The sequence below is a fragment of the Parasteatoda tepidariorum genome, chromosome 6 (genome assembly GCF_982258835.1).
Source record: "Parasteatoda tepidariorum strain Cologne lab strain chromosome 6, Ptep-v5.0, whole genome shotgun sequence".
Lineage (NCBI taxonomy): Eukaryota > Metazoa > Arthropoda > Arachnida > Araneae > Theridiidae > Parasteatoda > Parasteatoda tepidariorum.
The window spans coordinates 46625550-46649225 of NC_141760.1; the positions used below are offsets into that span (position 1 = coordinate 46625550).

At 25.9% G+C, this 23676-nt stretch overlaps 1 protein-coding gene across 1 annotated transcript in view; it reads right to left on the reverse strand.

Moving 5' to 3' along the window:
- The window catches only part of LOC107451201 (ubiquitin carboxyl-terminal hydrolase 24), a 71034-nt gene that overhangs the window by 14002 nt on the left and 33356 nt on the right, over nucleotides 1-23676 (reverse strand). The window contains exons 33-50 of the mRNA XM_087165801.1: nucleotides 21889-22047; nucleotides 21487-21709; nucleotides 20577-20638; nucleotides 20302-20487; nucleotides 19128-19239; nucleotides 17327-17471; nucleotides 16079-16239; nucleotides 14276-14539; nucleotides 13392-13530; nucleotides 12779-12898; nucleotides 12238-12452; nucleotides 10606-10739; nucleotides 8739-8892; nucleotides 6579-6813; nucleotides 6181-6287; nucleotides 5223-5336; nucleotides 3312-3411; nucleotides 1546-1665 (exon numbers count right to left, since the gene is read on the reverse strand). Coding sequence (XP_087021927.1) covers nucleotides 1546-1665; nucleotides 3312-3411; nucleotides 5223-5336; nucleotides 6181-6287; nucleotides 6579-6813; nucleotides 8739-8892; nucleotides 10606-10739; nucleotides 12238-12452; nucleotides 12779-12898; nucleotides 13392-13530; nucleotides 14276-14539; nucleotides 16079-16239; nucleotides 17327-17471; nucleotides 19128-19239; nucleotides 20302-20487; nucleotides 20577-20638; nucleotides 21487-21709; nucleotides 21889-22047 — 2750 coding nt within the window. The remainder of the gene's footprint in view (nucleotides 1-1545; nucleotides 1666-3311; nucleotides 3412-5222; nucleotides 5337-6180; nucleotides 6288-6578; nucleotides 6814-8738; nucleotides 8893-10605; nucleotides 10740-12237; nucleotides 12453-12778; nucleotides 12899-13391; nucleotides 13531-14275; nucleotides 14540-16078; nucleotides 16240-17326; nucleotides 17472-19127; nucleotides 19240-20301; nucleotides 20488-20576; nucleotides 20639-21486; nucleotides 21710-21888; nucleotides 22048-23676) is intronic.

Genomic DNA, 23676 nt, shown 5'->3' on the forward strand with positions numbered 1-23676 from the left:
TTATTTTAGGCTTTTGTTTAAAACCTATAAATTTTCTACAATTAAAATATTAATTTGAATTTATATTACTTAATTATGACTAAAATTTTCCTACTTTCACTCTGTGGGCATTGCAGTTTTTTTTTATTTATTGGAATTTAATTCAAAAATGAATTTTCGTATTGCATGATATGATAAAAAAAAACATTTCTTTTCTTCAATGTTTATTTATTTTGATAAATCTATTGTCCATATGATAAAAATAGCAAGTTTTTTTTTTGTAAAAAAAAAAAAAAAAAAATTATAAGTTTTTTTATTTTTGAATGAATTCTAATAATGGAACACTACTAAGTTATTGATATTACTAAGTTTATTGCTTAAAAAAAAAATGGAACGCTAATGTTTAAATAGACATTACTACATTTGTCATTAACATGTCTAAATACATATGCGGCCCTTCGTTAGCCAACCTGCTGTGCAAGTGGCCCTTCACTCAAAAAGGTTGTGCACCCCTACTTTAGAAGCAATATCTAAGGGTTCATAATAATAGCACTATAACATAATTTAGTTTCACCCACAGTTTTTAGTGGGTTTTTTTGAGCGATGCAAAGAACAAACAAGATCGAAATTAATACAATGGAAATTAATTACAAAAGTATTAATAAATAAAATCATAAAAAAATTCTTAATTAATGAAACTTTGTTTCACAATAAAATTATGAAGTTTTAATTTATGTAGAATATATTATCGAAATGCGTTTGTAAAGTGGAAAGTTTGGAGAAGTCATCTAAATAAGTGTAAGGTCACCCAGTTACTATAAAGTATAATCTGATGTTGATCTTTGACTGCAACAATTTGTGATCATCTTCACTAAAACCCCTAGTTTATTAAGACACACTTTATTTATTGCCTTCCATATTAAATTTGAGCAAAATAAGTAAAAGTGAGCTATAAATTATACAAAACTTTCACAATATTTTAGAAGTTTTTCCATTGTTCAAGAAATTCTACATAACTCCCAATCAAAACAAACGAGGAATATATTTGTAAAACTTATTCACAAGATTCTATATATTTATTTAAATTGGGTTAATATGAATCTCAATGCATAAATCAAGCGAATACGAATCTCGATATTTGACTTTAAAATCCTGTAGGAATCTGGATGTTTTATTTTAAAATCGTATAAATACCAATTCCAATATACAGTTTTAACTCACTTGGACACGAGCCATGAAAGTGGCTCTCAAATCGCGTGTATGCGAAACACGATATTTGATGTAAAATTGTAAAAATACAAAACATGATGTGCAATCCTAAATTGCGTAAATAGGAATGGCGATGTGATTTTAAGTCATGTGAGTGTAATTTTAAATCAAGTTTGCATTGGTAAGAAAATGTGTGAAAATCAATATTTGTTTTCCCCTTGAGTAATAGTTAAAAAATTTCTGCGTACGTCATTCACACGTTCGTCTATATTATACGGGCCTGGTCATATCCTGAAAAACCATAAAACAATAAGCAAGCAATAAGAACGTAGATTAATAAAAAACATAAATACTCACCAATTGAGCATAAGTACTGAGTAACCAAAAGTATTGGCTACAGCTTTTACAATTATCCGGTACATCATGAGACAGCATGTCTAGAAGATGGATGATAATACTGTGCAAGTTTGGAGAAGTCTGTAATCAATTTCAAAGGAAATCTTTTTAAGTAAGGAATAAAACTAAACAATAATTGAAAGGATTTTTGTAATTTCAAATCAAAACAAAGAACATTTTTAGCACTTTAAGGCACTAATTAAAAATAATTAGAAGCACAAAATGATAAATACTTCAGCTGCTGAGAATGAATGAAGCTTCTCTTGTTGAACAACAGTAAATGGCAGAAATTAAAAATTTTTGATATAAGTAATAAACATTTGCACTAATTCTCTAAATTTAGCAATAATAAAAACTTTAAATAGCATTAACTAATTTAAAAAAATTACATAGAAAAATACTGTTAGCATAACATACCTGCAATGATGATATTTTGAGCATAAATGCATCTTAGCATATGATATTGATTTGTTTACTTTGAGCTAAACATTAATATATATATGACACCACCAAAAAATTGTCATATTTTTACAAGATTACAAAAGAGCATTTCTTTGCTAAACTTTAATTTTACAAATTTGCTTCAGAGCCTCGCTATTACCTAAAATCTGGCTGCACAGTAAATAATTATTTGCTTGATTTAGGAGAATTATAATTTTATAGAAATTTTTTTTTACGCTATAATTTTAAACCAAAGCAAAAAAAAAAATTGCATACACATATAAAAAATCTATGGTGAAAAGTACTTATTTACTTAAAAAAACTCAGTGACGCGACAGCCCATTAAGAGGGCCAAGGCCGACTGTGCCCATCTCAGTTTTCTTGACCTTTGGGCTCTGGGGTGCAGGAGCATATGTTCCGGTCAGGTGGTCAGCCGAACGCGGAACCCCCAGTGTTAGTTCCCAAGCATGCTTGGTACTCATTTTATCGACCCACTGAAGGGATGAAAGGCTGAGTCGGCCTTGCCCGGCCCAAGGATCGAACCAAGGACCTGTGGCACGACAGCGCGAAGCGCTACCGCTCAGCCACCGGGCGTCACTTATTTACTTAAAGTTATCAATATTGGTAATTGACATTTGGAAATCTATGCTTTTAGAATAATTGAAAAATGTATTCATTTTAACTAATTGTTGACAATGAAAATTAATACAATTTCACATGATTATGTTTTAATACACTCTTTTCAAAATGCACTAATCAAAAATTTTATTTAACCATTTAAAAATAAAATTTGTCAGTAATGAACAGAAAAAGTGCAATGACACAGAATCTCTTTTTTCAGCTGTAAGAAGTTTACGATTAAAGTAGATTTGCATATTAAAGGAATATAAATTTTAAAAAGACTAAAAATAACAAACAACTATTAAATTAACTGATTAAACACAAGCAATTTATTTTGCAAATACCACAAAATTATATCTTAATGATTCATAACATAGAGAATTGGAAAGGGTAAAAGATTATACTGAAATAGATTTTAAAAAATATAAGCAAAAGTCAAATTTACACATTCAATAATAAATTTGGTTGACTCTATAAATTGTATGTTTTGTAAATAAAATATTTTTCATGTTACATACCAATTAAAACTGGCAGATAAATTTTTAACTAGCAGAATAATTCCTATTGTTGTAAAAGAGTAATTTGATGCATACTAACAATTAGTAAGTATTAAATGTAATCAAAGTGAATTTCATACACAAATAAATTGTAGACTTTTAACTTACCACTTCGCCATCATGACGAAGAAAGTTTGTAATACCCTTTTCTAAAATCCTAGCAAAAACTTGCCTCACTTCTCTACATGGACAGTCTAATAAAAAAGGCCTGGAAAAAAAAGTAACTAAATAACTCAATGTACATTACTAAATAAAACATTGAATTTCAGAGAACATTATCAAAAACTAAAAATACTTTCCCTCTAAAAATGCCAATGCTTTTGGAAAAAATTTTAATTCATTAATCATCGATAGTTTTTAACATTTAAAACATTTAACCGAATTTGAAAACAAAATAAACTAAGTTATCAAAATTTTTCAGGAAAAGAAATTCAAAGCCATTTTTTTGCCATGCATGCCTTTTTTTGGGGGGGGGCAAAAAAAATTTTTTTACATATCTGCCAACTCAATAAGAACAAAAATAGAAACACAAAGCATGATAACACTAGGGGTGATTGTGACAGGAAGTTAAAAATTCTGAAACTTTTATGATCAAAAATTTGATATCAAGATATCAATTTATATACTTGTTCATATTTAACATAATTTTTTGAACTAAAATTTGTAATTAAATTGCCTACTAATGAAGATTATTACACATTTACAGTAACTAATTCAAGAAAAAACTTACTTCCTACAAAAATCGTGATATTGTATTTTAAAATTGCACGAACACAAATTGCGATATTGAATATTTAAATCAGGTAAATACGAATCCCGATGCATATTTTTTAGATCGTGGGAATACAAATTGCAATGCATAGTTTTTAAATCAGGTAAAAACAAAAATTGATGTTTTATTTTAATATTGCATAAAAAAGAATTGCGATATTAACAGATTCCGGTGCAGTTCCAAATAGTCAAAATGGCCAGAATCCGCCACATCAGAATAATCAAATTGGTGGAAGAACCACATGTATGTAATTGTCTTGTTAACTAGATTTAGCAAAAGCTTCAAAATCTAAGTTTTGATCTGCAAACCAATGGTCTTGAGATATGCCGAATTCTGCGATATTCGCGAAAAAATCACATGCCCTGTTCTTAGTTTTTAGACCTGGAAGAATGATACAAAAAACTTTGATATATGAAAAGAAATTAACTTATTTCTTTTATATGTATAGCTAGATAGAAAACTGACAGCTAGATACAAAACTTAAGATTCTTTTTAGCTTTTGATCAATAAAGTTCATTATTGCAAACTCTTGGAAATAAATCGCATGAATACGAATTGTAAAGTTTGATTTTTTTTTCAAATATTTATCGGAATCTGAAGTTTTTGAAACATGTGTAAATACAAATCACAATGAGTGACTATTAAATTTTGGAAATATGAATCATGATGTTTGACTTTAAAATAGCGAGAATAAGAAATACAATATTGGATTTTTAAATTACTATGTGAGGTTTACGAATCATTCAAATCATATCATATTAATTAAGAAAGATACATAGCTTTGAATGGAAATACCATATTTCCTTAAAAGCAAAATGTAAAACAATTTAAGATAGAACTTAAAGTAAGTCTATTCTCAAGAAAACTAAAATTTTGCTCCTTCCGCTTTTCATACTTTATAACAGAAGTTTTGAAAAAATTTACTTTTTAAGGCAGTTTTTCAAAAGCTTTTTTGTCATATGAAACTTAATCTATAAAAAAGGATAATTTTTTAAACACTTTGTTAAAACTTAAAGTGATAAAAAAAAAACAAAAATAAAACAGAATGTCTATGTCACTTATCTTCTACAATGCCAAATATTAACCTTTAAATTCCTGTCAAACATTAACTTTTAAAATCTAAATGAGGAATACTTAATCCTTTAGGAATACTTAATTGCAGTTACTTTAATGATATACAGTGCACAGAATAAATATGTAAAAAATAAATAAAAGCAAATGTACTAACAAATTTTAATTATACTTACTTTAAATAGCTCAAACCAGCATCTGAGCTGAAAAATTCAATAAACCAAAAAGATGATTCCTGGCAATGAGTCATAACTTTTTCAATAAAATCTACCATATCATTCATAGTATCACTGAAATGAGAAGTTTAAAATATTTCAAAGTCTAACTATCATACCAAAAATATCTACAAAGAATGAACAATGCAAGATGTTGGTTAAATTACAAATAACTTGTCATGCCACTATTAATGGCATTACATATTTTCTAGCTTTTAATTTTTTTTTTCATAAATTTATATTTATTCTTAATCATTTCTAATCCTTTTCTAAATAAATCAATTATTTTAATTCAATCTGAGACAATGATCAAATGAAAAACTCTTTTTTTTTTTAATCTTTCTTTTTATAACAGATTTGTTTCAATGCAAGTGTACAACTAATTATTATTCAATGTTATGACAATTAATTATTATTCAATGTCACGCTAACTAAATATCAAAAATCTATTTTTAATCTTACTTTCTTCAGCCTTTCAAATAGTAGCATACACATTACTAGGTTTACTTTTTTAACAAACTATTTGTTGTTAAATTTTTATAACAAATTATTTCAAAATTAACGTTAGGTATCATGGAATAGGCTCAACAATTAGTATGACTTTCGGCAGTGTTCATTTTCAATAAAGTGACAGAAGAGAAACTCTCTCTGTGCTCCGAAGCATTAGTTAATAATCATTTCTTACTTATCTTCATATCTATTAGGTTCATATCTATAAGATTATCTATTAAGATTTTTTTAAAGCTTTTTGTGACCTATTTCAAGCAGCCATTTTCTAAAAATATATTATTGTTAATGATTATTCCAAATCCCCCAATACTAAACTTTAAACTTTTTTCTACTTATAACATAAGCTACACATAATTTTCATACTTAAATTTTACTCCGTCATTTACAAAATTAAAAGATTTAAACATACCTAGTACGCTTCTTGTAACGCAAATAAGTGTTCAAAAGGAAATTTAGACTAAGTGGCATCAGGCTATTTACGGCATAATATGGAAAGTTGGGAGCATTCACAAGATCCTAAAAGACATGAAACGATGAAGCATTCTTACTTCAGTCATAGAATAATTATCATAGAATAATATAGAATAAGAATCAATTACAATCTTAACAAAAATTATAAAACATAGCCTTAAAAAATTAGTAAATAGGACTTTTAGTAAATTTTAAAAGCTTCCATATATTTCATAGTTGGAATAGTAAGAAAAAAAAATAGGAAAGTTTAAGGTAGTTAGTATTCCTATATTCACATTAATAAAAATCATTCACTTCAATTATTTATAAAAAAAAAATTTCAAATGAAGAACTTACAACATTTGCAAAGAGCAGCTTGCGTATAAATAGGAAGTAGGAATCATTATAAATATCACAATTGTGCATAAAGCGTAAATTTTCGTCCTGGACAACTTGTTGTATCCGAGCTGGCATTTTTTCTAAAAACAGTCCATGCCTTTCACCTCTATCAACCAGCTGAGTCAACTGACTCAAACTATCTCTTTGTCTTTGTGGACTGTTGTGCTGCAATGGTAGTTGCTTCTTAGGTGTTCTAAAATTATTTCATAATTTTATATGTATATTTCATTAATGTACGATCATACATGCATACAGATTTAGATAAAATGAAAAACTTTTAGAGAACACAAAATCTCTTTTAAAATAAACTTTCTCTATACAAATGATTAGCTCTTACAACAAGTTTCAACCCCGTCAAAGCCACCTAAGCACAGAAGCTTTAAAAGCACAGATTTTGTTTAAAACATGGTTTATTTTTTCTAAAATATTGATTATTATACATACCAGCATGCCTAAAAGTCAAATGCAATGACTATAATCATGAGAAAGCTGTGTAAAACAGAGAAAGAAAATATCATTTCAATTTCTGCCAAACTGAACTGCGCGTCAGGATAGGGAATTTTTACTTTTTTTTTTTAAGAGTAATACTAACAAATTATCCCTGATGATGAAAAATATTATATGGAGGGTCAAAATAGGAGAGCTTTGACCATTTTTTTTTAATGGGAATTACTAAAAAAATTTCTGCAATGATGAAAATATTGTCTGTGAGGTAAAATGGGAGAGTATTGATCAAGTTTTATTTCTAATGAGTAAAAATAAGTTCTGATCTTTTTTTTCTTTTTTTTTAAATAAAGAGTAAAACGAAAAAAAAATTCTGCAATGATGAAAAATATTGACTGCCGGGAAAAATAAGGGAGTTTTGACCCTTTTTTATAATATTAATACTAAAAAATTTCCACATCGGGAGAAATATCCTGAGAACAGTGTTTGAGTCTCTGTATACTATACAAACCTTCATATTTTTAAAAGGAAAAAAATTACATATAAAATGGCCACTCTCTATTAAAATCATATCCATTTCAAGAAAACTTGATTTTAAAAAAACAACTGATTTCGTAACCTACCGTATTTACAGATACAAAAAAAAATTTCAAAATTAAACTTTAAAGTAGACTAAAAGCTAAATTAATTACTATGTTTATATTTTACTCTATCTTAACTAACATTTGACACATTACTTAATTAAACAAAAGCTACATTTTTTTAATTTACAGAAGGGTCTTAAAATATTGATGCCTTATTGTTTTGATAACTAAAATTTTAAATTAAAGATTTAAAATATTTAATATTTAATTTATTGCTGATAAACAAATTCTAAACAAGTTTTTTTTAATTTACAATATTACCTCCTCTTTGCTCTATAGTTGATCTTGAGTTTTTCTGCAATCTATTAAAGATTGGTTTATCCCATTGAATGATTGAAAGAGTGTTGGTCATTGACATTGAATATAAAAGAACCTTCAATATCTTTTAATTTATTAGCAGTTTTTACTTGAATACTTTAACGCAAGTTTGACCACCATAATTTTCTATAAAAAGGCAACCATACTGTAGCTTTGCTCATTTTGTTTGTGGAGGACAAATTGAAAAGAGAAATTTTGAGTATTTACACAAGAAAAAGCAGGATTTCTTCCATTTTTAAAAAATATCTTTTTGGTTTGATGAAAGCATTGATGATGTTTTAAAGGGTGATTTCAATATGTTTAGAGATAATGATGCTTCCTTTCTTGGAGCTTTTTTTTACAAAACGCAGCTAAAAACCAGCTGTTTTATAAGAAACAGTCAATGTATAAGCAGACAAGTATAAAGTGACCAAAAATTATCATTGCAACTTTGATGAGTAATAAATACTATTATACTTAAAACTAATGAAAAGTAATTCTGAATATACAATTTGAGTTATCAGAATGTAACTTCAACATCAATTTAAAAATGAAGAAATATATAATAAAAAAATTATTAAACTGCATACTGTGCCCTATATATTCCATGCACTAAAAATATTAATAAACCTGCACAATGACTTTAATTATAAAATCTATTATTAAAGCTAATTAATAATCTTTATAGAGCTAAGCAATATTATTAAATAGTGGTAAATTAAAAATTCTTTACCTAGAAAGATTAGAAAACTCTTCGGATTTTCGAAAAGAAAATTTATTCGGAGTCTTTCGAGGTGTTCTTGGAGTTTTTATAACCTCGTCTAATTTTTCATAAAACAACATGTATGCATTCCAGTACCTTTGCCTAGTTTCAGGATAAGAGCTGTCTACAAAAGAATATCTTCATATAAGAATTTATATGAGTAACAAGAAAATTTTATATTCTAGGTAAATTTAAGTATAGATAATTCACGATTTAAGTTTCACTCATACAGTAGAATTGGATATTCTACTTTTACATGGGCAATAAAGCAAACTAGTTTTTGAATATAACAAAAATATCAATATATCAATATTTTTTAAGATAAGATTTTTAAGATTTTATCAGCACAAAATTAATTTTACATTTATCATCCAGATTTAAAAGATCATTTCACATCATATTCCAAAATACATAACCTTCGAAGAAAGTTGTTTTGTTTAAAAGTGTAGTCAGTAATTAACACATTTCAAACTTAACCACCTGTAAAACATGAATGATCTACTAATTTTTTACATATTTTTTTTTCAATATCAAGAGTAAAATATTGAGATATCTTTCCGAATTTCTTCATTCTAACAGCATAATGGCTTTTATTTTAGATAATGTATTTTAGAATAACAAACCTGTTTGCATACTATTTACATTTGTTGGGATACTACACAGAGCATGGTTAAATCTACATAAATTAAATAGATCAGACATGTGATTGTTGAAAGAAGAAATTATTTGAATTTTCTTCATGATTAGATAGTTTTTTTTTTTTTCCAACAAAACAGTTTTACCTCAATGATTTCTTTTTTTTCTCATTTCAGTGCTTAATTTTTTTTTTTTTTAACATAGATGAATAAAAGACACTAAGTTTTTTTACACATATAGTAGCATTTATAAAATATAGAGGAAGAAAGAAAAATAATTATGCAATTAAATCCCATATTTAAAATATATATTCCTCCCTTTTTTTTACATATCTTATAATTTTGGAAGAAAAATACAGGAAAATTCAAAGAATTCCTAAAATTTCAAAGCAATAACAACCGATAAATTGAACAAAACACCTCATTGATTCATGACTGTATCAGTGAAAATTTAGCTTGTTGAAAAGTGATTCCTCAAATGTGAGTTCTGAAACTTCCATGTAGCAATATACTAATAATATTAATTATTGATTGTAGTGAAACAAAACAAAAAATCGTAACATTGATTAAATAATTTTTCAGTTACAAACAGAAATTTGTAACAAAATAGTCATTGTTAAATTTTAAGCTTAAAAAAATCAGATAAGAACATCATCATCAATGTTTTATGCTAACACTCTTTAGAATGTTGGGAATTCTTAAACTACTTTTTACATCGTCAATTTTATACTTGAGTTTTTGCCAAGTCTAGCCAAAGTCATTATTATGGAAATCCCTTCTTTTTGTATTAATTCTCGTGTGCTCAAAGTTAAATCGAATTGCATTTTACTCTTACAATTCTCTCTTTTCTTATCTGCATAAAAAAATAACTTTCTCGGGTGAACAAGGATTATGGAAGGGAAAAAAAAAGGTCATGCTTGTAAAAAAAAAGGGATAAATATCTTGTTAAGATCATTTCACGAAAGTTATGAAATTTAAATTGAAGATCAGCGGAATTCTGAGGAAATTTTGTCAGCATCAACAGTCTTGAGATTCGAGAAATTCCATATTTTATCAGAAAAATCACATACTTGATATAGATTAATGCAATCCATAATTAAATGTTTTAAATTATTTAATAAATAATCAGTTAAATAATCAAATCAAACTCATTAAAGAAAACAAATAAAATAAATGAGAAACAATAATAAAATAACACTTACTTGAATCTCGAACTTTAGCTTTATATGTACCACCAAAACATTCTGCTTCAATAGTCATATCATTCATATCCACATCTTCAACAGTTATGTCATTAAACTTGAACCATTTTGAAAGTTTGTCTCCAGAATCTAACCTAAAAAAGAAAATTGCTGAAAATTGCTTGAATTGTTCTCACTTATAACCATCATTTATGAGCAAATTTTTAAAAAAAAAGGTAATTAACACTAAGCATACCATAACCGGTCAAATGAACGTTTAAGAACTTTTGCATTGAAAATGCGCTTATAATCTTATCGTTCTAGCATATTTGACTTTATGACTTTTTCTAACAATTGTATACAGTTTATATTCTATTATTAGTTATTTATTTTTTTAATTTTGTTTACTTTGAATAATACTTGCAGTATACCTAATTCTACCACAACTGGTCATTTGACAAGGAGAACAATTTATTGCTTTAAAAGGTTATTGGATCAGAAATTACGATGTAATGCATGCTCATCGTATAGCATCTGATTAGTTGCACATGACTGTTGCGTAGTTAGTTCAATCAGTATAACTGTGAAATAAAATTTCAAGAAAGTATCTAAAATTTTAGATTGGTACTTTTGTGTAGGAAAAAGAAACAAAAACTAAATGTTTTGGTAAGTAGCTTATTTTATTTTGATAGCTTTACTTCATTTCTAACTAACTGTTAGTTTTTACCAAGAAAAATGTCGAAACAATCAAGACAGCACAAGTTCTTAGAAATAATAATATTAGTTATAAGAATAATTATAAGAATTATAATTTTTATATATTCTTATAATTATCAGAATAATTATAAGAATTATAATTCTTATATATTCTTATAATAATCAGAATAATTATAAGAATTATAGAAATAATAATTAGAAGAAATGTGTTTGCAGAAAATGCACAATGGAAGCACCCTGTATATGTAAAAAATGCATTGAGCAATGAATTAAAAATTCTTACACTTTGTGTTTGTAATACATAAAATTGGCAATATACAATTTTGTTTTATTATATTAAAGTTTTTTAGTTTATTTCCTTCTTAACATTCATAATTCATATATTCAATGAAGAAACAAAGTCCAGTCATTTGACCGGCTATGGTAGAAATAGGTATATATTAGGTGTTGCTATGTTTAATGTTAAATAAAAGTAAATATAAAAAAGCAAAGCATTCATAGAACAGCCAGTTTTCGTCCAAGGGGGTTCATGGAGATTAAGTCTGCACAATTTTGTAACTAATGGCATAATCGGGATTGCAGACCAGCTGCCATTACTTCGCAGACAAGCTGATACCCATTGATGCAGTTGGATAGGTTTTCAGCTGCAATTAGGAATTGATCCTTCATACTAATAGCTCTGTGTAATAAATATAAACTGAAGAAATTTTTTTGATAAAAATATTACAGAAAAGTAATAACTTTTATTAGAAATCTATAAGCAAATTTCTAAACTTTTGATGTTTTCAAACTCAATACTTCTGAGTATTCAATAAAAATGAAAGAAATTCTCTTATAGTTAAAGTATTTCAGGAAAGACACTATTTTTTATACAGTAAACTGAAAAAAAAAGCATTTAAATTTTAAACAGATCTTTTGGTATGAAGAAAAAAATACCTTCTTTCTTTGATGTAACTGTAATAATGTCCAGCATTAGCTTGCCCACTATGTACTAGTACTCCAACTAATTCATACATTGAGTTCCCAACTTTAGTAGGAGTTCCTGTAAAAGCTGGTACAACTTGATCATCACTATCATTGTCACTTTTTGAACTTTCTTTCTCGTGAATACCTTCAGCAGTATAAGGTTGCATGTCCAATTTCCAAGGAAACTGTTATAAAAATATTAAAATTTTAATGTCAAAGTAAACAGCTAAATTGTAAGACTTTTCAACATGAAGAAAAGCTAGTGTTTTTCTATGCCTCAAAAATTATTTGAAAGAAAATGTAACTTTTTTTTTTCATTAAGTATTGCAAGAAAGAAATCTAAAACTGCATAAAGTACAAAGAAAAATACAAAACAAACTATACAGTAAGAGCTATTATAGAAAATCTATGTTTGTAGAATATCAAAAGTTACAAACATTAATCCATAAAACAGACTTTAAACAAACAATAAATACTATAAAATAGAAAATGAAACTAAGAAATATTGTACCTTAAAGTAATCATCAAATTTTAGGGATCTGTTTGACTCCCAATCATAATCAAATCTCTTTAACTGAATAACCAGCACAGGAGGTAAATTTTTGATGCAAGTTCTTTTAATAGTGTTGCGCTGTTTAAAATATAAAAATTCACAATTCTAAATTTTCAAATTTTTAATGAACAAGGTACTTAAAACAAACAAAAAACATGAATTAACAGTAATATTTGATATCATGAGAGAAACAAAATTTTTGAATAAACTTTCTGACAATAATTAACTATATCACAAACTTTTAACTAGTCATTTAAAAAAAACAATGGATTAAAAATGCAATATTTCAAAAAAAAATTATTATAAATAAAACTTTTAGTTAATACAATTAGATACCAGCAACTGATAAAGTGTTGATCAGCCACTGAAGTTCTGTGACTTGCTTAGAAGTATGCAATAAAATCTGATCCAAAAATTGATTCAGAGTGATATTAAAACTAAGCCTTAAAGCTGAAATATTAACATGCCATGCACAACCATGTGGTTAGATACTATCATGTGATTAATGGCAAGTACCCAGTCGCAAAAAAAAAGCACATTTAATTAAATTTTCAATTCTTATGTGCGTTACCTTTTCATGACATTTTTCACATAAATAAGCATTGGGACCTTCAAGAAGTTCTCCTTTCACAAAATGATCCAAAGAATCAATAAGATTTTGACTCTTAATAGGCAAGTTCAAAGCCATAAACGTTTCTTCTCTTTCATACCTAAAATAATATTCCACTTTTAATTCTACAAAATTAAAAGCGTAATAGTACAAACAAACAAACGAAATATAAAAATTTTGGGCGAATTTATGGAATAAATATCCGTACATTTCATTTCTTATCTGTGGAAGCAATAACGAACAATAATTATAAAAATTAAGTTCTTGAAAATAGTAGTAATTCACTGGTCAATAATATTAAACACTGTGGCCTTACATAAACAATAGTCTTGATTTGAATTTGGAGTATCATGGAATTTTTCTGAATAACAGATTGATATTATTTATGATATTTAACATAAACAGAAACTCAGAAAAAAATATTTATATTAACTAATTCAAAAACATCAACATAGATGATGATAATTAAACTTTACACAATGAATGAAATAAATTGTTTTCACATAGAAACTTATAACTTTATAAACATAATTAAGATTCCAATTCAAGTAATAGCTGAACAGATTTTAAAATGAGATATCTTAATTTGTAAAATTGAATGAAGGAATGCAGAATGAATAATATTTTTACAGCATTTTAAGGGATGGTCTCAAAAATTTTATTTAGAGTAACATAATTATCAATGCATATCAACATAATCACCAATGTTCATCAACCTTTTTAATAACAAAAAATGAAAATAAATTTATGAAATGTGAATGATGAATATAGTAATGAAAAAAGTATCAAAAAATATTTTTAAAGTAAAGTTTTGGCAAAATCAATATTAAGAAAAAAGATAATACCTGTGAGGACATCCTTGGCATATTTTCTGATCAGAAAATGTCCCTTCATACTTAGGCTTAAAAACTGGATCCCATTCATTTTTGATAAGATATTCATCAACTTGATCTATCAAATGAGTAAAAAACTCAAATGCATCTTGCTGTTCTCGAACATTAATAGGCTGCCCCCACAATCGAAAGCATTTCCAAAATTTTTCTGGTGCATGATATTGCAAACGAGACTCCAAGAGGTGACCGAATACCATTTGAAATTGATAAAAAAGGCTGTAAATAAATTAAAGCAAAAAACACATTAAAGTCTTAAAATAAAATTTTAACATAGAATAATAAATTTCTAAGTAGTTAATGAAACGAATAAATAAAAACATTTTAACATTATTTAAAATGATAAATATTAACATTACTTATCATCGCTAATATTTTTTTACTAAGATGAAATGAAAGTTGACTCATAATGCTAAACAATAACGCATAAAAGTCTTTTAAATAAAGCTACAACAAAAAAATAAGGTGAATAAAGCTACATCATATTACTGGGTTTATAAAACTATTTAATCAATAAAAACAATTAAAATATCATGAATGTACATTGAAAATATTTCTGTAATATAATAAATAAAAGAAAAAAGTAAAGATAGGTTGTTTTTAAAATGGATAAAATTTTAGGTTAAAAAAGCAGATCTGGTGGGGAAAAAAATGAAAAAAACATTTGAAAAATTTACCTCATTATTTCTAATAATACATTAATACTTTTAACTTAATATATTTCTAGAATTTATTTGAAGAGTTTGAATGCAGATAAATAGTAAAACATTTAGTAATTTGTGCAATTTGTAGCTTAGTGAACATGTAATTGAAATTATGCTTTTTCTATGTTAAATGTTTTTTTGTTTTTGTTGTTTTTTGGTTTTTTTTTTTTTTTTTTTTTTGCATTCAGCTATAGAAAAGTAATAAAATTATGAATTAATCAGTTTAAGAACTTTTATTGTTTTATGATGTAAAGTAAGATTTTAAAAGTATGAAAAAGAGACATTATCATATAAAGACAAGAAACATATAATTTTAACAACTTTTAAATGACAATTACAAAATAATTTTTAGTACCTATTCAAGAGCAGACCTTTATGTACAAAATTTATAAACTTTTTCAACACAATTTTAACTCAGCAGTAGAAAATATGCAATACTCCAAAATTATTCCAATTATATCATTATTTTATTGCTAATAAATATGCATTAACATAAATTTTTTTAGAGAAGCAGAAACAATTCTGCAAATAAAATATGCTAAATTTCTGAAAATTTATTTTTTTATCAACATTAATTCATTTTAAAAACAAAGCTGTCATCAGTTTCATGACTATTGCTGTTTAACAGAAAATCTATAGAATCTTTAAATTAAATTCATATAAACACAAAAACTTTGAATAGTTTACACGAATAAATAATGTTTATAATTAATTAGTTTTCAGAGATCATAACTCTTTTATGCATCTAATGAAAAGCAAGTTTATATATACCTATATATATATATATATATATATATATATATAAACTTTGATTTTTGCATTTGAACTATGATCAGTATCATAATTAGAACACAGTCAATAAGTAAAATTAAAACCACATAGATAAAGAAAAAAAAATAAAAGTTATGCTTAAAAATTTTAATATTTACTCTTTGTAAGGTTTGATGATTTTTCAAGAATTTTTTATTGATTGCGTTTTGATATAAACATATTTTTTTATAGTTTTTAACATTAAATGTCTTTAAGCATTACAAGTATAAAAACAAATGCTTACCCATCCTCATCAGGTTCGTTTTCATCAACCGATAAAATGGCTTCTTTTATACCAGGTTGCATATATATTTGCTGAATAACTGAATTCATATAACAAGTTGCACCTGCATTCTTTAAGCCGACGTACCCACATGTAGCTCTGGCAGCCACTAAAGGTTCATACTAAAAATAAGCACTATTATTAAAAACAATAAAATAATCCAATTATGATTAAAATACCTAATCAAGTCTATAAGAGAAAAAAATATATAAAACAATAATGGCTAGAAGCTAAAAACAACTTATTTTCTCCCTTAAAAATAATTATATCACACATTATAATTACATATACTTACCCCTCCTGAAAATATACATATTCAATACAGAACACATTAGGAACAAATATTTAGGTATACTAAAGCTACATACTGCTTTATAGTTTCAAAGTAATCAAAAGTTTCTAAAAAGAAAAGCGTTAAAACCCAAACTGAATGGACAATGAACGACTACAACTGTTACATGGACTCAGCTGTTAAATCTACATTGATTAAAAATTTAAATTTTGGTTTCAGAAACCCCCTTTGTTTTTAAACTTAAATTTTACTTAAAGCAGCATATTTATACATCAATTTATTATTAATTATAATAAACTAAACAAAAATAAGTAAAACTAATTTAATGAATTAATATCATAACTAGATTTAAGGCAAACTTTAACAAAATGAAATTTCAGAATTAATTTTTTATTATAAAAGTTTCAGTAAGAATTAAAGTAGACAAAGAGATTGCCTCAAATAAAAATTTACAAACAAAAATTGCAACAATCTGTAATTAAACTGAAATTTTATAAGTACAGCTTAAAAAATAAGCAATCTAATAAAATATTTTTAAAAAAATTAATAATTACTTAAATTTAAAATAAAATAATAGTTTATTTCTAATCTAAATAAATACATTTTTACAGAATTAAAAATATGATGAAAATTAAAATAATGATTTATTATTGACTTACCACATTACATCAAGAGTTATAACTAACAATTTTAGTTTCAAAGCAAAATCCATTAAATAAAACAGAATTTTTTAAGAATCCCTACAACTCCAAGTATAATTTTTAATCTTTACTTTAATTAAAATGTTACTTAAGTTCTTGAAACAATAGCTTTAATGTCTTTAATTATAATCAATTACACTTTAAATGTATTAAAAACTAATATTTATTAATACATGATAGAAAGGGAAAAAAAAGAAGAAATGTAACGGTGAATACCTCATATTCCTTAGCAAGTTCAGGTTTCATACTATGATGCATAGATATCAGTTGTTTAGCAATTTTTTCCATATTCTCTGGGCACCCTGTAGCAAGTTCAACTAAAACCTCAAATGCAGCGATACAAGATTCTAAACTTTTACACCTAAAAATAATCATAGTTAAATAAAATACATTTCAACAAAAAATAGGAGGAAAGACAATTTTAAAAATAAATTAAAACTTAGTTTATAACAAATAACGAAAGCAAAATTAGATCTAAAATAAAGACAAGAAAGCAAATTTGAATTAAAATTTAATATAAATATGATGAACATGTTTTCAAAGTTACCTTAATAAAAGAGAGATAGAGATCTAAAACTAAAATAAAAGAGATCTAAAACCTAGATAAATATGTTTGCGGATTTAACAGTATTTACTGTTTCTTCTACAATATCTTTTTTAACGATATTTTAGTTTTCAAAATTACTTTCCTGTTTTGCTACATTTGTGATGATATTTAGGCAATGAACAGAAGACAATTTAAAAATATTAATTTAATTTTATTCATTTAGTTATTAATTTCTTTTTTTGGAAACGCCTAGGTATGCTACTATATTTAGATTTGGTAAATTTTTGATTCAATTATTTTAATGCAAATACTAGGTTTTTAAGAGTTCAAATAAACAAAAATGTTTTATTTAAGTGAATTTTATTTAACAAAAACAGAAATTTTAATGTAAGTGAACACTACTTAAAATAAATTTTACATTATAAGACTAGGGTTTCAAGAAAATGATCAACAAAAAATGACTTTGAAATTAAAAGTACATTTTATCACTGAATTGAATATCCCCCAAACATATCAAAGTGAATGAATTAACATACAGGGTATCTGCTACATTTTAGATTTTCAAATTCATGACTTTTCATGACTAATTCCAAGAACTTTTCATGACTTAACAAAGTTACTATTTTCTCCGATAAAAACAGAATAATAAATTTAAAAAGCATTACAATAACATTAATTGAAATGATAGGCATAACCAAAACTGTTATACTCCGCATCTTCATATTTATAAATTTTAAATTTAAAAAACAGAGTTAAGAAAGAGTTAAAGCAATAAAATAGCTGAAAAAATAATAGCTGAGCAAAAAAAAAATTTCTTCTTTTTTCTGCAGAATTATATTCTTAAGATACTTTTCTTGTTCATCAGAAAGGGAAGAAATACTCCTGATTTTTCTGTTCTCATTTCGGAATTAAAAAAAATTCCCAATGACTGGCTTGCTTCAGCTAGAATTTTAAATTGATAAAATAAAAATAATTAATAATAATTCTGAAATCACAGAAGTTTAAAAGATACTTCACTCTAGAAATGTTTTTTCTTTCATTTTTTAAAAAAACACCATAATTTTTAAAAAACATGATAAAAACAATTTATATTTTAATAAAATATTACTCTGAGTGGGGATTTTGTTACAAATTCAGATATTCGGAACACCATAAAATTGGGAGGAGGGATTCCATTTTAAAAATGAAATTTTTTTTCGACCTAAATCCATGACTTTCCAGGATTTTTTTTTAAACAAATAGTTAAAATCATGACATTTCATAACAAATTTTGTTCAATACCAAAATTCATGACTTTCCAGGTGCGCGGATAATAAAAGTAACAGTTTTGTAACAAGAAAACATGATTTAGTGTAAAGAAAGAGCAAAACTTTAATTCATAAAAATTTTATGTTAAATATTAACTGAACTTTATAAATATCAAGTATGTTTACATAATAAAATTATTGAAGAGAGAACTTATAAAAATACTTAGGAGCAAAATCCTGTGAAGAATTCTTATTTGTACAAGTGCTGCCAGCTGATATCATGAGAGATGCAGGGAATAAAAAATTCATCAAAAGGTCTGGTATCAGTATTTTACCTAAAACAATATGTTTTAAAATAAGAAGATATTTTTAAACAAATAAGTATTTACGGTTTAAACCAAATTTTTACCACCTAATTTTTATAAAGAAAAGTATAATGCATAAATATTTATTATGAATTTGTAGATCAATATACACTTTATTCCATGTACATTAAAGTATTTTTCTTTTTCATACTTAATATTAAATCTTTATTTCTTTACTTTTGTGAGAAAGATAATTACTGCCTGGTAATAAAATAATTTTAAACTAAATAAATAATATGAAGAAAAAAATAATATAAAATATATAAGAATAATCAAGAACCATTGGAATCATTGGATACAAAATAATATTTGTAGAAAACCATTTATCATTTTGATTTTCATTTAAAAAGTAAGAAAACTACTTAGAAAATTGAGTGAAACTTATTAAGATATTCCAATAGGACTTGTTGTATTAGTTGCCAAATATGATTCTGTACAAAGCTAAGAAAAAAAATTAAAAATTTTCCTGTGCCTGAGCATTATAAAAGAGCTACTTTTATTACTCATATCATGCGCAGTTTTAAACAAATTTTTCTAAAATCTTCAAGCAATAACTAATTTTAAATTCTCTGAAAATTTAGTTCAATTTTATTGAATATTTTTAAAGTTATAGCATAAAAGAGTCAAACAAAAAAATTAGTTTTTTAAAAAATGTCCATATTTCCATAAACATTTAAGCTAGGCTTATGAAATTTTGTTCAATTATTGCATACAATAACTAAAATAATTACAAGTTACAAATTTATTGCTACACTTTTCCACATAAGGTGTTCAAAAACACTATTTTCTGTTTGTCATTTAATGTCAGTCTCTTAAACCTCTAAAAGCTTTAAACTTCATTGATAAGTATGAGAAATTGAATGATCTAAAAACTTCTGAAGTTATAAATTGATTCTGTAAGTATTTCTTGAGAAATATGAATAAATGTCTTGGTACAGAAGTGTTTCCATTATTTTGCTCACCCCTTGTACACATAAACAGATAATTATTGAAAAATCTGTAAACATTTGAACCATAAATTTAAAACTTTACCAGCTTCTAGTTTATGTACACCATCACAAGTAAGAAGAGTTTTGATCAAGCGAAAATGCCCAGCTAACAGAGCACTATCAGCAGATTGCAATGCCGGTAATGAAGAGGTTGAGAACCCTTGAAGCCAAGCAACTTCATCTTCTATCATCTGTCTTGGATCAATATGTAGACCTTTCTGATCAAAATCTTAAAATAAATTTAAAATTAATTCAGCAATAATGGTATAATTCATCATATATTTTTTAAAAATGAATATTTTTTATTTCATTAGTCACCTGTTAAGCCTTTTAAGAGTCTACATCCAAGTTCAAAATACTCTGTGCATTGAGAAAGCAGTCTAGAAAAACATACCATATAAATATTTTCCTTCCAATTATATAAATATATGTATTAGACAATAATTAAGATAGTTAAGGACAGGTAAATACCTCACAAATTATTGCAATCAGTAATGTCTTCAATAATAATTGATCAATTTTATGTATTTAAATTTTTTTTTAAAAAAACACCAATATTTACATAAAATTAAGATTTATTGTACACTACAGAAGAAAAAATACTTCAAATAGCAAACAATGCTTGAAGTTAAATGTCTAGAATTTACTATGTTAGAACATAAACACCATATTATCATTTTAAACATAAATATGTTGCCTTTTAAATAAACGCAAAAAAAGACATTAGGGTTAAAGAAATTTAATATAGACTGGAAGAAAAAAAACACAAAAGTGATCAAACTGGTGCACTCGCAGGCATGATAAGTTAAAAATCTAGGATTTTAAATAAGCACCTAGGTAACTAGAACATATCCATACATACATAGAACCCAAAACTACATAACCTTTTGCAAGTTAATTCACCATTTTTCACAACCTGCATACTAGGCTTAACATACTAATTAACATTATGTGAATGCAAAAAAATATATCAATAACTGACACTGTACAAGATTAGTGTGCAGGTTTCACTGATTTAATGAAATAAAGCTAGTAACTTGATCATAGCATTTTTTTTTTAATAAGTTACTTTAGTTTTCCTTTATATCTTGAAGTATGAAAGGGTACTTTTTAACTCCAAAAACAATTACATTTTCTCAATTATATTAAAAACTGAACCAAAATGATGTTATAAAACAAAATTATCAGTTTGTTTAAAGAATTTTAAGCAGTTTTCTAAGATATTTACTTTTGACTATCTCCTCTGGTACAACTTGAAGGGACCCATAAAGGCAAGCGAGCTTTGAGCAAAATTCCTATTAAAAAATCTCGAGGATTTGGAGAAGAATTAATCACAAGAGAGCTAAGCTTGGTAAATTCCTCCAAAGCACACTGTCGCACAGCAATACTCGAAGAACACAATAAGACATCAATAACAAATTCACTTATACAAGGCAGCGCTGCAAATTTACCTAAAATGAAACAGAAATATTTAGAAAAACAAGTAATTTTTAAAAAAAATTTATATACAAAAATCTTTATAATAATAAATGAAAAACTTTAAAAGAATAATAATAATAAAAATTCAAAATAAAATTTTTAACTAAAAGTATCATTATAAAACTATCATTAAATATATATAACATCGTACTGAAAACGTCTGTCCGTAATTTGATACAGGTGACCAAAAAATTTAACGCTTTGAGTGCAAGTCTGACATCTTTTTCTCCAACATGTTGCTGCTGGGCACAAACACCGCCTTGCAAAGTGAATCCATCACCATTGTCACTACCACTACTAGCATTACTACCTAAAAAAATAGAAAACATATCTCTTAATATTATTTTTAAATAATTTTACATAGCTTGTTTAGATTCATTAATTTATTTAAGAAACGCTGTACCTTTTTTTTTGCATACCGGCAAGAAATCCTACAGTAGGAGTAAATTGCGTTTAGGGAGGAGGGGATAAATAGAAGACGTGATGGTGATTTATAGAAAAAAGTTACTCCTTTAACTGATAGAGGAGCAAAAAGGTCATCATTATGTGACACATCATTTTATCCAAGGAAAACTAAATATAGTTTCGAAAAGTGATCCTGCTTTTAAGATTGCAGTCCTTATTTTTAAACATTTATTAAGTCTCTCAGGAAGATATCCAGAATAATTTTAAACATTGGTCTAATTAAATTTTAGATGTAAATAGTGAATAAATAATTACAAGATATTAATAATCAACTTATGCCTTAGAATTTATTTGCTTCAAGTAAAAACACATAGAAAGATATAAGTTAAAATATGTAAGTAAAAGTAATGTTTGGAAATAAATTAAAAAATTAAAAATCGGAAGATATAGGACATTTTGACATAAAAATAATTTAAGTATTTTTTTCTGCTTCATACATTTTTATGACTATTTGAATCATCCAATTTCATACTTGAGTACTATTTTAAAAATTTATTTTTTTATTTTCTATGAGAGGAGAGACATTCTTAAGACATGTTCCGTGTTATTTTAGCTTTAAAAGCATGTAATTTAAAGAATAATTACTTACGTAAGGAGTAACCAATTTTTTTATTTTCTTAACTTATCCTATCCTATTTACTTTTCTTTCTAAATTCTGTCTTTTCTTTGGAGCTGAATTTTCCATTTTTATTTTTATTGTGTACATACAAGCACATACCCATACACACATAGGAGTGAAGAATTACACAAGGTTGCAGAATTTTTCCCACAGTATTCATGTATTTATTTTGTCCTAGAAATTGCTTTTTAATGAACTATCAGCAAAATTCCTTAATACCAGATTATGAACTAAAAATGGCTAAAAGTGTTTAAGGGGTCTAAATTAAATAATGAAAAGTTCCTCAAGAACTTTTTATATATATTCTTATTTACTCAATGAAATGTAAACTTAATTCAAACACAATTAAGTTAGTAGAAATATATCAAAACTTTCAAAATAAAATAAAAAATGTCACTTTTGTGGTGAGCAATGCATGTAATTCAGCAAAAATAAATATCTAAAATCTATTTAAAGATCAAAAAATAAAAAATTTTCTTGCACAAAACTTTTTGCTCCATGTAAAAAAAAATTGCAAGTACAGCCATTGAAATTTCGGGTGTTCAACTTAACATTACATTTTGTTTTGCTGAGCTGAAACTATAAGACGAAAGTAGCAGGCTAGAAAAATGTAAAAAATAAGAAAAATTTAATTTTCAAAAATTTATAAATCGATAATATGTTGGAGTATTATTAACGGTTTAACTCGTAGAAAAAGATGCCTTGTCAACCACCCTACAAACCATAGGAATTCAACTGTTGAGTAGAAATTTTACATATTGAAGGAATCATTTTTATTTACAAAACTAATGCAATTTTCTTTTTTTCTTTTTCTTTTTTTTTAAAGTTTTAATTTGTTTGAAAGTAGACGCAATT